General features: G+C 40.6%; 2 protein-coding genes across 4 annotated transcripts; both read left to right on the top strand.

Moving 5' to 3' along the window:
- Positions 1-654: 654 nt before the first annotated feature.
- On the top strand, positions 655-4,009 carry LOC125300056 (crystallin J1C-like). Of its 2 annotated transcripts, none has more exons than XM_048251550.1 (10): positions 655-815; positions 1,181-1,247; positions 1,604-1,780; positions 2,303-2,401; positions 2,584-2,676; positions 2,820-2,976; positions 3,076-3,191; positions 3,289-3,366; positions 3,499-3,638; positions 3,727-4,009. In XM_048251550.1, the coding sequence occupies exons 2-10, from the start codon at positions 1,181-1,183 to the stop codon at positions 3,826-3,828; spliced, it is 1,029 nt and encodes a 342-aa protein (XP_048107507.1). In that variant the 5' UTR covers positions 655-815; the 3' UTR covers positions 3,829-4,009. The 2 variants fall into 2 exon arrangements, with proteins under 2 accessions (XP_048107507.1, XP_048107518.1); XM_048251561.1 differs by having other exon boundaries at positions 661-825.
- A 1,798-nt stretch (positions 4,010-5,807) lies between these two features.
- LOC125305558 (endophilin-B1-like) lies at positions 5,808-13,354 on the top strand. 2 transcript variants are annotated; one of them, XM_048260355.1, is made up of 11 exons: positions 5,808-6,095; positions 6,328-6,469; positions 6,804-6,932; positions 7,421-7,554; positions 7,858-7,950; positions 8,628-8,714; positions 9,828-9,851; positions 10,962-11,051; positions 11,198-11,298; positions 11,492-11,729; positions 12,745-13,354. In XM_048260355.1, the coding sequence occupies exons 1-11, from the start codon at positions 6,033-6,035 to the stop codon at positions 12,850-12,852; spliced, it is 1,209 nt and encodes a 402-aa protein (XP_048116312.1). In that variant the 5' UTR covers positions 5,808-6,032; the 3' UTR covers positions 12,853-13,354. The 2 variants fall into 2 exon arrangements, with proteins under 2 accessions (XP_048116312.1, XP_048116322.1); XM_048260365.1 differs by lacking the exons at positions 8,628-8,714; positions 9,828-9,851 and having other exon boundaries at positions 5,811-6,095.
- Positions 13,355-13,792: the final 438 nt, after the last annotated feature.

The raw sequence follows: 13,792 nt of genomic DNA, 5'->3' as shown, positions 1-13,792 counted from the left end.
TAAGGGGAGAATTGCCACTCTCGGAAAACTTCCGGTTTCTGAACTGGTTGCAGTTCCTTCTGTGGTTCCACATGAGGGCGCTCGTCCACGAGTGCAGAATGCATGGAGGTCTATGGAGCTGCACCCCTCAAAATCCACTTTTCTTGGGATATAATTTTTTTTCAAGTAATTTGAGTATTGCATTCGAAAGGAGAGGCAAAGAAAATACACTTGGTTGAGTATTATATTTTTTAAAGTCACTTAATTGCTCTAGAAAGCCTTTCAAATGTGTCAATGACGTCATTCATTAGCACAATGCTAGCGTGTTATTTGCAACAACGACCCAACCTGTAAGAAATCAAAAGGACATAAGTACTCGTTCATTCAACTTTTGACCTATAACCCATGTTGAAGTTATACAAACTACAATCAAATCTGAGATTTGTCAACGACAATCAGATGAAAGAGACCAATTTAGCTGTCTTGCTCCATTGACTCCCATTCATTCTGCACTCATGGCGATCGCCCCCAGTGGAACTCTGGTGGAACTGCATCCAAAATTCGGTACAATGGGACTTAATACGGAGTGGCAAGGCTCTCCGTAGACGGGCTCTGGCCTGAATGCACCCTAAGTGCCCGCCTACATACGGATCATGTCACGTGATAATGTTATCCAATGAAGTGAAATTGCAGTCGGGAAACATTTTCATAACATTCCTTAACTCGCGGAAACGCACTCTGCTTTAACAGCTCGAAATCTGTTGTGTCAGGCATCAAACGGTCATCTTAGGCACAGATTTGAGGGGATAGCCTTGGCCTATCTTGGACTACACAAGGTAAGGCAAAGTCAGTATAGACTATCCTTCTTCGTAACCCATATAGTTCTACAATATAGCCTACAGTCAATGTTCGTAGCTAGACCAGATTGACTATAATATTGTTGTGTAATCATATCATGTGATGTAATATTAGGCCTGTCCTTTAGCAATAGGCTATCGTTCTGTGCAAGATCGTGCAAACCAAGCCGTCTCAATATTGTTTATCAACTCAGCTGGAGAATAGCCTACTACTGCCTGGAGGTGGCATTAGAGTGCTCAGGTTATGTCACTCGTGTATGCTACAGTCAACACTCTGTAGGGGACCACAGTCATGATTGGTCAATTAACCATGTTTAACCATCTTCTCTGGCTTTATTCGGCAGATGGCCTTGACTCTGACCGACAGAGTCATTGGGGCAATCATAGGGTCCGCTGTTGCAGATGCAGCAGGTAAGCATGTGAGTTTTTTGACAGAGAATGAAAATGTGTCAACAGTGTAGCCTATTTTGCACAGCCTGATGGCATACTGATTATTTTTTTTTTTGAGACTGAACAAAGTCTCTCAAGTGTGAGGGTCTGGGGAAGTTGTTGCTACATGCATGATTGGAGTCTCATCCCCACTGGGTAGGATACTGGTGCTATGAGCATGATGTGACTCCTGAGTGTGCTGGATCAGCCCTTAATGAGCCATGCAGGAGTCACAGAACAGACAAGAGAACAGTTGACAGGGTAGTCAGACTCACAATACCACTATCAAATCTATCTATAAGTATCTTGTTATCTTGATGCTCTGATTTCTTCGCCAGCACAACCCCTACACTGGGTGTATGACCAGCAGAAGCTCAGTAGCCTTTTGTCCCAAGATAGTCCCCCAGAATTCCGCCCGGAGTCTGCAAATCCCTTCTACAGAAGGGCAACTGGCAATCAAAGTTGCTATGGAGATCAAGCTTATGTTCTCCTTGAATCGTTGTCAGAGTGCAAAGGTAATGTATGTTTTCATTTTGTGGAAAGGTTTCCATTCATTCATTCACAGTTCCTACACCCCAGCAGTTTTCATGGACCACTAAAAGTTACAGCACACTCTATTTTACTTCTACCGCTTCACTGGCACAAAGAGATTTTATTTCCTCATAGCTGTGCTGGTATTGCAGTTAGGGTTGCTTTTAGATAGAGCGTTTAAAGCCAGTTGATGGCACCCCACATGCCGACACACAACTGTGTGCCATGTTCATATTAATAGTTTGCTATTTCATAGATTTTAGCCATAGATAGATAGATACTGTATTGATCCCCAAGGGGAAATTCAAGGTCAATAAAGTATCTATCTATCTATGGCTAAAATCTATAAAATAGCAAACTATTAATATGAACATGGCACACAGTTGAGTGTCGGCATGTGGGGTGCCAAAGACATTTAAAATGTAAAGACAGACAGGTGTCTTTTTCAACAGTGTAAGCATATTTGCCTTTTATTTTACATACTAAACTTCTGACCACTCTTAAAGGTTTGAACACTGATGATCTGAAGCAGCGCACATACAAGTTCTTTGGGCCAGGATCAGAGTATGATACCCCTGTCAATGATCCATACAGAGAAAAAGGAGGTAAATCGTTTCACTGAATCAGTTCAGTTTCATGTTTCTTTTGCAATTCATTGAGTGACTTGGAAGCTCCTTTCTTTGTAAATGTTTAAGATGGTTGTATAATGGATCATAATGGTGTATAGATACAATCTGTATAACCAATTGCTCTGTATTTAATTATTTGTGCTACTGACGCTTTTAAGGTCCAAGACCACAGCTGCCCATTGAAGGACCATGGAGACATGCAAGTATTAAAGGTTTCATTAAGAATGTGGACGCTGGAAAAGAAAACACAGGTGATTCATAATGTTCTGGTTTAATTCCTTATCTGCAATGTAACTATCCCTCCTATAGTTTCAGTACTGGATCAGTATTAGCAATCTGGTGTGCATGCATAGAAAGGAAAAGTATGGCATTTGATTTTCTGCCTGTCTTTTAGGTTGTGAGGAAGACAACCAGATTGATGGAATTGCCAAGCTTGCTCCCATTGTAGCTCTGTATGCTGGGAAACCAGACATGCTGGAAAAAGTAGAAGATGCAGTCCGTGTTACCCAGAACAACGATCTGTGTGTGGCCGAGACCCTCGCAGCAGCCAGGTGTGTACGTCATGCAGATGTGTGTATGCAATGCTTCTGATCTGTATATTCATAATGCAGAAATAAAAGACCACAGAGAATATCTTAATCATATTTCAGGTTCTTGGAGCATTTCATTTTGAAGGCTGCAGATCCAGCTGCCTTTGATTGTGTGATAGCGCAACTTAATGACCCCAAGCGTAAGAACTCCCAGGAACTGGATAAAGCTGTAGCCGGTATGTCCAGACCTCACTGTTTCTTCTTTAACATATCTTGTATCATTCAAAGTCAGAGAAAGAGTTGAAGTTTTAAAAAGGTTTGTTGGATTCATAGGACACCTCTATCAAGTGAAAGAACAGCTTTCTAAGACACCTAAGGAGCTGATTCCCACTGTTTTCACAAATGCCTGAGGTATGGATGATAATGTTTTTCTCCTAAAAGTGACCAATAATTTCCATCACTTATAATAAAATCCTTGTTCCCTCCTTCTTATGATAGTCATAGTCTACTGCTGCCACTTCACCTTGTGTTTCATGTGTTCAGGTTTGCCTGGTGCATTCCAAGCAGCTCTGCATGGGGTTCTGACAGCCACAAGTTTTGAACAGGCTGTGAGAGAGACCATGAGCTGTGGGGGTTGCACCTGTAGCAGGAGCTCCTTCATTGGGGCTTGTATTGGAGCTCAGGTATGTCCTGGGAGGAAATGCAATTGTATGTACTTGTAATGTGTAGTAAATGCGTGAGTCACATGAGAGGTTCACTGTTCTTTTTTAGGTTGGACCTGAAGGGATCCCAAATGCATGGAAGACCAAGACACTGCGATACAACTCCTTGATTGAACATGCAAAGAAGATTGCTGAACTCCACCAGGCATAAATGTGCCATTCTTCATATGTGTGGATTTGACTGAGATGCAATTGTAAGGGAATGTTATGGTTTTACAGTACACTTAATGAAAGCTCCAGCTCAAACATTTGAAAGGTTGGAACTTGATGCCTTGTGTGATGTTAAGTCAAGACATGCCCAAATAACTGTCATTAAATCAGTTTGGATTATTTTTCAGGTATCACTCTTTGTTTTGTAAATGGTTATGGTTATGGGATTTGGCAGACGCCTTTGTCCAAAGCGATATACAAAAACAAAACAATATAATACTTAAATTTAACAGGGAACAATTTAAAATGTTGGTCAGACTATTAAGGAGAATTGCAATAATAAACAACAATGTAAAATAGCCTAATGGAATAATGAAGGAAAATAGCAACAATAAACTATAATGTCCATTCAATCAATAATATAATAACAATAGCATGGTAAGACTACAATAAGGAGAATATAAATAATAAACTACAATGTCTATCAACAGCCTAATGAAAAAAAACAATACTATACAAACCATAGCGCATAAGAAGTGCTTAATGAACTAGGTGCATGTTGAACATAAAATGGTAAATGGTTAAGGATAATCTCAAAATAGACATGCACACACACCTCCACCTTGCTGGAAAAAATATCACCGGTAATTAGATGGTTTTTGCAACCTATCCACTAGCTAGTTTTGTGCACAGACTGAGAAATCCCATATAAATGTAAGATCAGGTTTTTCAACATGTCTCCTAGTAAAAACATCAAGTGTGTTGTTTGCTAGTTAACTTCCATGTGGACTCAGAAATACAGATTTTTTTAAAAGGTTGCCAAGTAAAAAACAGCAACAACTTGCTTTGGACAGCAAGACCTAACCCTAATTTTCCACGCCAATAGGATACCTTGAGCGTTTGACTAATTTGTTTTTTCTTACGTTCTGATATCCATCCTTATCCTGAACTGCTTTTGGGCTAAGCAAACAAACTTAAGATGATGGCGAAAGTTGAACCAACACTTTCATTATTTTTTCCATCCCGCACTGTGACGTTGAAATGAAGTGTAATAAATCAATCTTGACGGCAACGTAAAACAAACAGCGCTGTCTGTGGTCCTGAAAAGCAGCACACAATTCAGAACCATCGCCTATAGTTATTTTGTGCAGTGGGAAAAGAGATTTGGAAATATAGGATCTAGGCTAAAACGTGACATATTGGTTTTATAGAATTATGGTGGGCTAAATTGTGAAGGCTCTTAGTATATTAAAATAAAGAGTAACGAGGTCTTACGGGTCTAATCTTCACATAAGGATCGGATAGTCCATCTGAGCGGTCGACGTCCCTTTACGACCCCTCGTGGCGTGAGGCCGAAAGTACAACCATGGCTCATTCGAGACAACTCGGAACGGTTCGAGTTCAAGCTAAAACACATTTGGCCAATTAGATCGTTTTACTGTCTATGATTAGACCTCTAAAGTTCACCTACAAAAAAGAACCAAAGCTACAATTTTTGCTCATATAAGGAGATCCGGGTCTTAATCGAAACTAACTAGGCTACCTAGGGCAAGTTGCATTGCAAGTTAGCTCTGGGGTAACAGAAATCTAAGTTTCCCGTCTTAATTAACGTACCGAAAATAACAGGAGCCACTCGAAGGCAGAGACAAAAGTGTGTTAAGCAAAACGTCTGCATTTCAGACTTCTTCATCCCCGCGAGAGTTTAACAGGTGCGATAGTTCAAACCTATGTTATTTTCTTATAGGAAGAAAATCGCAACCGGATCTCAAATATGGCAGCTTTTTTGTAAACGAACTTCAGAGGTCTATTTCACTCACTGCTTCGTCCGAATCTTCGATGCCGAGGAATATTTTACACATTGCTTAATACAAGTGGCTCTCTAGTGCAATTTATCGAGTTGGGCGGACACATCGGAATTACGAGTTGTCTCGAACGCGGCATAATGTCTTCCCTGTGCGCATCATGGTTGAACGATGTCGCCAAAGGAGTGACAACCAATGAAGTCGCATGTAGCTGACTGACGTCCAACCCCATAACAGATGATGACAGAGAACAGTGTTAGTGTTAAACATTGATGCACAACACTGATTGTTTCTAACGTTTTCAATCGGTACTGCAAAGTGTATGGATTGCTTGTAGACATTCCACGTTCAGAGGATCAGGCCTAGCCGTTGCGAACAATCGAGGTCCCAGTCGTAAACAAACATGGATTTCGATGTCAGAAGATTGGCAGCAGACGCTGGTACTTTACTCAGCCGTGCAGTTCAGGTAGCACTATAAATTCTGATACCAAGACCCTCTGACCTTTATGCGGTTTTAAAATGAGACAGGCTCTATATAGCGCTGTATTTAGGCTACTTTTGGTATGTTTGCGTAATGTAAGCTACACAGGCTGATAAGATGTTGGGTTAACGTTGTAATAACAGTATGTATAAGACCACTTCAGTGGTCGCCTTACAGCATGTAGTGAACCAAGCCATAACGACCTCACATTGTACAGTTCACAGAAGAGGTTCTTGGACAGGCTGAAAGAACTGAACTGGATGGCCACTTGGAGAACCTTCTTACTAAGGCAGAGGCGACCCAGCAATGGACAGAGAAAATAATGAAACAGACTGAAGTTTTATTACAACCTAATCCAAGTAAGAGTAGTCTGATCTTTCTAAAGTTTACACTTGACACGTAGCTGACATTTATGAAGTATAGCCTACTTCGACATATTTATACGAATTCATAGTGTTAAATTATACATACTACCTTGCCGTAAATGCAATAGCTGTGGCAGAATCAGGCTACCTTTAAGCTATACTGACCCAATGGCGTCATCCCAGCTAAGTGTTAAGTAGGGACTAGCGGGGCTAGTCCCCATCTGCTCTTAAACTCGGACACTTTGAATAGATCCCACTCCATGCAGGTCTTGTGCCATGTTGTATGTTCTCCCTAAATTGAGCCTAAATTGAACCTTTGTGAACACAGATGTCAGAATAGAGGAGTTCCTGTATGAGAAACTGGAGAAAATGCCTCCTGTGAGGCCAAACAACCTTGAGCTGCTTGGAGAATGCATGATCGACTCTGGACATGAGTTGGGTCCTGGAACAGCATATGGTGAGAGGACTGGTGCGCCGCAGGTTCTTAGATTACACTGTGCAAGTTGAGATCGGAGAAGTTGGAAAGACATGGTCTCCAAAATGAACCATAATGTGCAAGTGTATACTGTATGCACTCTGTAGTAGTCCAGGGCAGCAACAAGTCCTTTTGAAACTAGGTGGGCAGAAACATCCATAATATTTCCAACATTTCATAATATGACACAATGATACATGCACAAACATAAAGCAACCATCAGCCATTTAAACAAGCAGGAAGATATGGAAAAGTTAACAGATTCATGTTCATTGTAGGCTGTCAAACATGACATGAAACCTCAGTGTAAATCTGAGCTAGCTGCAGATTTTAGATAAAGGCATTCTCACAGTGATGTCCCAAACATGGTCTGTTTGTGCTGATTCTTCTGAAACTGGTTTTGATTTATGCCAGTTATTTTGCTTGTAAATGAAATTACATTATACCTTTGAAATATTGTTTCACTACAGGAAATGCTTTAGTCAAGTGTGGTGAGGTTGAGAAGCAACTGGGGAGTGCTGAGCGAGAATATAGCCAGTCATTGGCCATCAACTTCATCACACCTCTGAGGAACTTCATCGAAGGGGACTGTAAAATTCTTGCAGTAAGACAAGGTTATGCTATCATAGAACTATATTCAAAATAGTTTTTGTTTCATGGTGTGTTTATATTGGTTACTGTTTTTGGCAATAACAACCTAAATATGCTAAACATTTTGTGCTTCATGAAATTGCACAGCACTTTTTATAGCACAGTCACCAAATATATTGCCGATCAGTATCACAGTCAGCCAGCTGTTTAGTGTTATTTGTATATATGTATCATAACTGTTTAGAAAGCCATTGCATGTTCAATAGGATTTATGCTTGACTTGCTTATTGATCTACAATTTCACTCCCCACTAAAGAGGGAGCGCAAGCTTCTGCAGAATAAACGCTTGGATTTGGATGCTGCTAAAACACGTCTGAAGAAGGCCAAAGAAGCAGATACCCGGTCTACAGTGAGTGTTACATTTGAGTATAAGATACCCTGTCTACAGTGAGTTTCACATTTGAATTTAAGATATCCGGTCTACAATGAGTGTTACATTTGAATATAAGATATCCGGTCTACAATGAGTGTTGCATCTGAATATAAGATACCCTGTCTACAGTGAGTGTTACATTTGAATATAAGGATGTTGTTGATGTACTAAAGGTAAAATGGTTATTTTTATCCAAACTGTTCCATGATGTTTTCACAGTATTTTGTATTCCGTGCTATTGTGATTTAACATTTTACCTTAATTGAACATGACTGTTACAAAAGGCATATCTAAACAGATTTGTAGATAACAGTGATTTCTTTTAACTCAGTGAACCAGTGTCCCAAAGCTTTCATGGTCTGAAACATCAGCGTTAAATATTTTGGTAGACAACATATCTTTTCAAAATTTGCTTAATTCTGCTTGTCTCTTCCCATCACTGGGGTGGTCACATTTTCCATGCTGGAATTTAACATATTTAAAGAATTCATTATGTTGATTTTATGTGATCTTTCTGGGCAGTATGGGGCACCAATTTCTGAATACCAGTTTAGACATGAAAGAGACCTTTTGCAGTTTTTATATTTTCATGCATCTCAAACTCTCCTACTCTCTATCTCCTGCCTCCTTGCGACTGGATGCCGTCCTAAAAGCAACTTAACTCCACCCCTCCACTGGGAGAGGAGTATGTGGCACACTTTTCCTACATGTTCAGCTTCTTGCATGTCAGATGGCTTAAGGTTTGTCTACTCTGCACTGGTTCCTCCACCCAGAACACATGTACGCTGGCTCCATTGTTAGTTGTAGCTTAGCCTCATGAAGACAAGGATTTCAAAGTATGGTCATCACTGTGTCATGCTTTTACATACACAAATAGCTATAAGAGGAAAGAAATATCAAATCAAATCAAATAGGCTACTTTTTAATTGAATCACATGAGAATGAGTATTTTTCTTTGCTCATCATTATGCTGCAGTCAGCCACTAGGAGTCGAGTGAGAGTGAGATGACACTCTTTATACCTTTTACAGACTGGAGATGACGGTGATGACTAAATGTGGGTAGTAAGGATTACTGTGTGGAGGGCAGTTACAATGTCAGAATCAATCCAAACACATCTTGAATATATAAGTTGATTGGGATGTTGAAAAACCTTCAGATTTGCGCAGAGGTCTGGGGTGAGTCATCCCCAAAGAGCCTGAATCAAGCAAGTCTGTTTTGTTATATTGATCCTGCTGTCCTCAATCAGGGAACTGTTTCCAAATGTTGGACACAGCAAAAGCTGCTATTTGGTTGAGTTGTAGTTGTAGGTAAAAATGGAGTCCGTGTAATGTGTAATAATGGACTCAGTACTGTGACTGAAAAGATCCCATGTGCTTCATTTAGTCCTGTTATATGATGTGTTAACAGCCTAACAGTATGTGTGGTTTGTATCCACATCCTTTGTATGCATGCTTTGGTGCTTCACGTACCGTCTGGTTGTGTCAGGCTGCGTATCATAAAGCAGAATTGTTTGGAGTTGATATTTGAACTGGTGTTGCAGCACTTGCTATGCCAAATGTTAGAATGACATGCTCAGAGTCTTGGAGAACAGCACCACTATACATTGATTCATCTTGTCTGTCTCTTGTAGCCTATGTGTGGCAATGAATCAAAGTAATATCCCACTTTGTGACTGTGAAGTGAGTTTGTGGTGTTTGTGTATTGTTGTTGATGTGAATGACAAGATACCCCTTCTCTCACTTGGCACTGCTCTGCTTACATGAGGCTACTTTGAGGTTGATGTAGTTAAAGTGTGGTAATGGAAGTTGCTTTTTTTAACTTGTGTCTGTCTTTATCTAAAATGCACATCAGATGTGGGCTGAGGAGGTGTCACAGGTAAGTGATTGTAGGAGTGTCTCTAGACTTTGTTGCTTTTCTCTTTAAACTCCTTGGACCCAAACAGTCAAAGCAGTTTGAGAGAGTGAGAGCTATTTTCTTTAGTTCTGGTGATGATGGGGTGTCTATCGGGAGCTCATAGGGCAAAGTAACACAAAAATCAAAATATCTCTGACTTCTCTCACTTCTGCACCTATGGAGACATATTCTTTGTGCAGATATTTTGCAGAGGAGATGCCCCTATACATTCATTACATTCTATAGCAATATTGTTATTCACTGGATGAATAATACTGCAGGGGAATGACACCTTCTATTCTGACCATTTTCATGTGTAGACCACTTTCCTGTGCTTTTCTAGCCATTAAAATATAGGGTCTGGGCACTCACCGTTGGCAGTGCTCAGTCCGAGGGGCAGGATAATCGGTTGTCTTTCAAATTCCCTCTGCTTGCAATAGGACAGCCTGAGTCCCATGTGTTTTCCCACCAGCAGAGCTAGTTGGCTAGTTCAAACTTTTGCCAACTTAAAAAAAGCTTAACTCGTGTCACGCTGTTCGCCAACAGCAACATCCATCTTCTTTGTTTTCAAGTAGCAGGGAATTCAAGCCAAACCGTTGCAACTCTGCCATCAATCATTATGTTAAGCCGGCCTAACGTCTCAATGCACGATTTGATTGTTAATAATGCAGTTCCTTAAAAAGTGTATTTGATTAGAATTCTGAATGGTGCCTTTGAAATAGGGAATCATTTGTGGCTGTCCACTTTTGGTCTTGGTCGTCACTTGTAAATGTGGATCTGCTGGAAGTTGCTTTTTTGAGATATGCTTGGAAAGGATATGCTAATGGATACTACTGACAGCCAGACAATGAGGGTTTTCTAGGCTGTAGCCCACTGATGGGAGAGAAGATAGTAAAGCAGATGGGAAGTGGGAGACAGAGATTAGAAGTAGGTTTGGGAAATGACCTGAGGCTGGACACAAACCAGGGTTCCCATGGACACTAGACCCATAAGGGGTGTAGTATGCCAACGCTCCGCTTCACATCTACAATTCTGTTGGCTGTTACTGTTTCAGTCTTGCTTACTCTGTTGGTTTGTTCATGCATGTGTCAGGCAGAGACAGAACTGAGGATTTCCCAGAGTGAGTTTGATCGACAGGCTGAGATGACCCGGCTGCTCCTGGAGGGACTCAGCAGCACTCATGTAAGTGACCGGAGTCAGCAGATACATCACTGGCTGTCCATACTGGCTCTTAAAAAAATTTCCAAACGTTGGTAACCGTTTTAGATATGCCTCCTTATATTCAACCCATAATAAGGCTAATTGGGTTTATCAAATCTTTCTAACAGACACACCATCTTCGCTGTTTAACTGACTTTGTGGACACTCAAACAACATACTATGAACAGTGCCACCTGTACATGGGCAACCTGCAGAAACAATTGGGAAGGTGACTGAGTATTCATTCAACAGTGAAGTTGCATATCCACTGTGGTAGTCTTATGTACCTTATATACCATATACCAAATCTACTATAATTTTGAAATAGTCTACGTCACTGCAGTATCCCTTTTCTATGGATCCTTGTTCTATTAATTAATTCATGAAATTTCCTGAAAAAAATCTCTCATTCATGTTTCTAGTTTTTCGTCTGTGTTCTGTGCCAACAACAATCAACCCTCTGTGAATGCTGCCCTGGATGGTTCCTCTCCACCCTTAACCTCCACAGAATCGGGGGCCACTGTTCTGCCACCTCCTGTCTCTGGCCACTCCTCCCCTTCTGTTAGGGAGCTGCACCTCTCCAATGGCACATGTAAGGCCCGTGTGCTCTACAATTACAGTGCTGCATCCAGCTCGGAGCTCTCTCTGTTGGCCGATGAGGTTAGTTCAACTTCCTACATTTTAAGCAAAGATGTGGTGTTCAAAGATGATCCTCCATTCAAGTCAGCTTGTTAGGCCACTCTGGTGTGTATCTCATTAAGCCAGAACAGTATTTGCACACCCTGACAGTGCGTAATATACGTATATTTAAGTGTAAACAGGGCCCAATTGTTTGGAATGCATGGTTCAGCATGATGGCTGTTCAAGTAAGGTCAAATACATTTCCCTTTCCATTTATCTGTACTAAGGGCCAGATGTACTGTAAAGAGTACAGCCAGAGCCCGTCTACGGAGAGCCTTGCCACTCCGTATTAAGTCCCATTGTACCGAATTTTGGATGCAGTTCCACCAGAGTTCCACTGGGGGCGATCGCCATGAGTGCAGAATGAATGGGAGTCAATGGAGCTAGGCAGCTAAATTGGTCTCTTTCACCTGATTGTCATTGACAAATCTCAGATTTGATTGTAGTTTGTATAACTTCAACATGGGTTATAGGTCAAAAGTTGAATGAACAAGTACTTATGTCCTTTTGATTTCTTACAGGTTGGGTCGTTGTTGCACATAACGCGCTAGCATTGTGCTAATGAATGACGTCATTGACACATTTGAAAGGCTTTTTAGAGCAATTAAGTTACTTTAAAAAATATAATACTCAACCAAGTGTATTTTCTTTGCCTCCCCTTTCGAATGCAATACTCAAATTACTTGAAAAAAAATTATATCCCAAGAAAAGTGTATTTTGAGGGGTACAGCTCCATAGACCTCCATGCATTCTGCACTCGTGGACGAGCGCCCTCATGTGAAACCACAGAAGGAACTGCAACCAGTTCAGAAACCGGAAGTTTTCCGAGAGTGGCAGTTCTCCCCTTATTAGACATTCTCTGGTACAGCCACGACTTTCTGGCTACCGATTGCAAGTCCAGTTCCTTAGCCACTATACCACCATAGCCCACATGGATTTAGGAATTTAGGATTATACTTGTCTGTTTTTTTTTCTATATCTTTGTTCTTTTTAGGTAATAACTGTGAGCAGTGTGCCTGACATGGATTCTGACTGGTTGATGGGAGAGCGAGATAACAAGAAAGGAAAAGTACCAATCACCTACCTCCAGCTGCAGAGCTGAAGCACTGCCTGTTGCAGAATTGAAACTTTCCATCAATGTGATGGACAAAAGCAATAGGACTCACCTGTAGCACTGCCATATCTTATGAATGAGAAGTATCAGTATTTAGATATTGTTGGTCTGTTTTTTGTCAATGTGCCAAAACATTTTTAAAAATAAAAATATTATCTTTAAACAGACAACTGCCATGCAGTGATGTGCCTAAAATCAGTGGTGGATTTACAATTTTCCTTATACGCTGTGGCTAAAGAAAAGTTACTTTGAATCATGATTAGTAATGTAGGTTGCAGTTTATAGGATTGTTGTATGTTTAAGGGGTTCAAGAATAATATAAAAGGATATAATACTTGGCATTCATGTATCAGCAGTAATTCTGTATAATCAGGTAATCAACATTGTGACTAGTTTGTTGTTCTAAACATTCATTATTATGCAAACGCGTATCATTTTATGAAAATCCAAGCTAGAACCGGCACTGCCTAAAATAAATATTTGAAAATTGTTGATGCCTACTTTGCCTGTCTTGTGCCACAGGGAGTATAAGAATTGGTTGTGTTGAACAGAAAGCATACAGAAAATGACAGGAAATAGATGGGCACTCAGAGCAGACATCTACCAAGGCCAAACGCCGTGTCTCACAACTTTAGTGAAACCAAAACTAAACTTTGTGTTTTGGCCCTGTGATGTAGATCCTAAACGTAATGGATTCTTCCATGGCCCATAATAACAATAATAACTTGGACTTATACAGTGCCAGGCCTTCATGGTACCCATGCTACATCTCTCTACGAGATTCATTAAAATCATGAATCATTCATTTTCATCCAGAATAGGATTTTTTTCTCGTAAAGATCTCGTATTGATGATAGTCAAAGCACTCAGTAAAATCTTATGCATTACATCCCAATGAATTTCAGTGAGGTTAAAGTCGGGACTCTGT

Source organism: Alosa alosa, chromosome 1 (assembly GCF_017589495.1).
Source record: "Alosa alosa isolate M-15738 ecotype Scorff River chromosome 1, AALO_Geno_1.1, whole genome shotgun sequence".
In the NCBI taxonomy this organism is placed as follows: Eukaryota; Metazoa; Chordata; class Actinopteri; order Clupeiformes; family Clupeidae; genus Alosa; species Alosa alosa.
The sequence above is the reverse complement of the archived record's forward strand: the minus strand, read 5'-3'. Positions and strand labels throughout refer to the sequence as shown.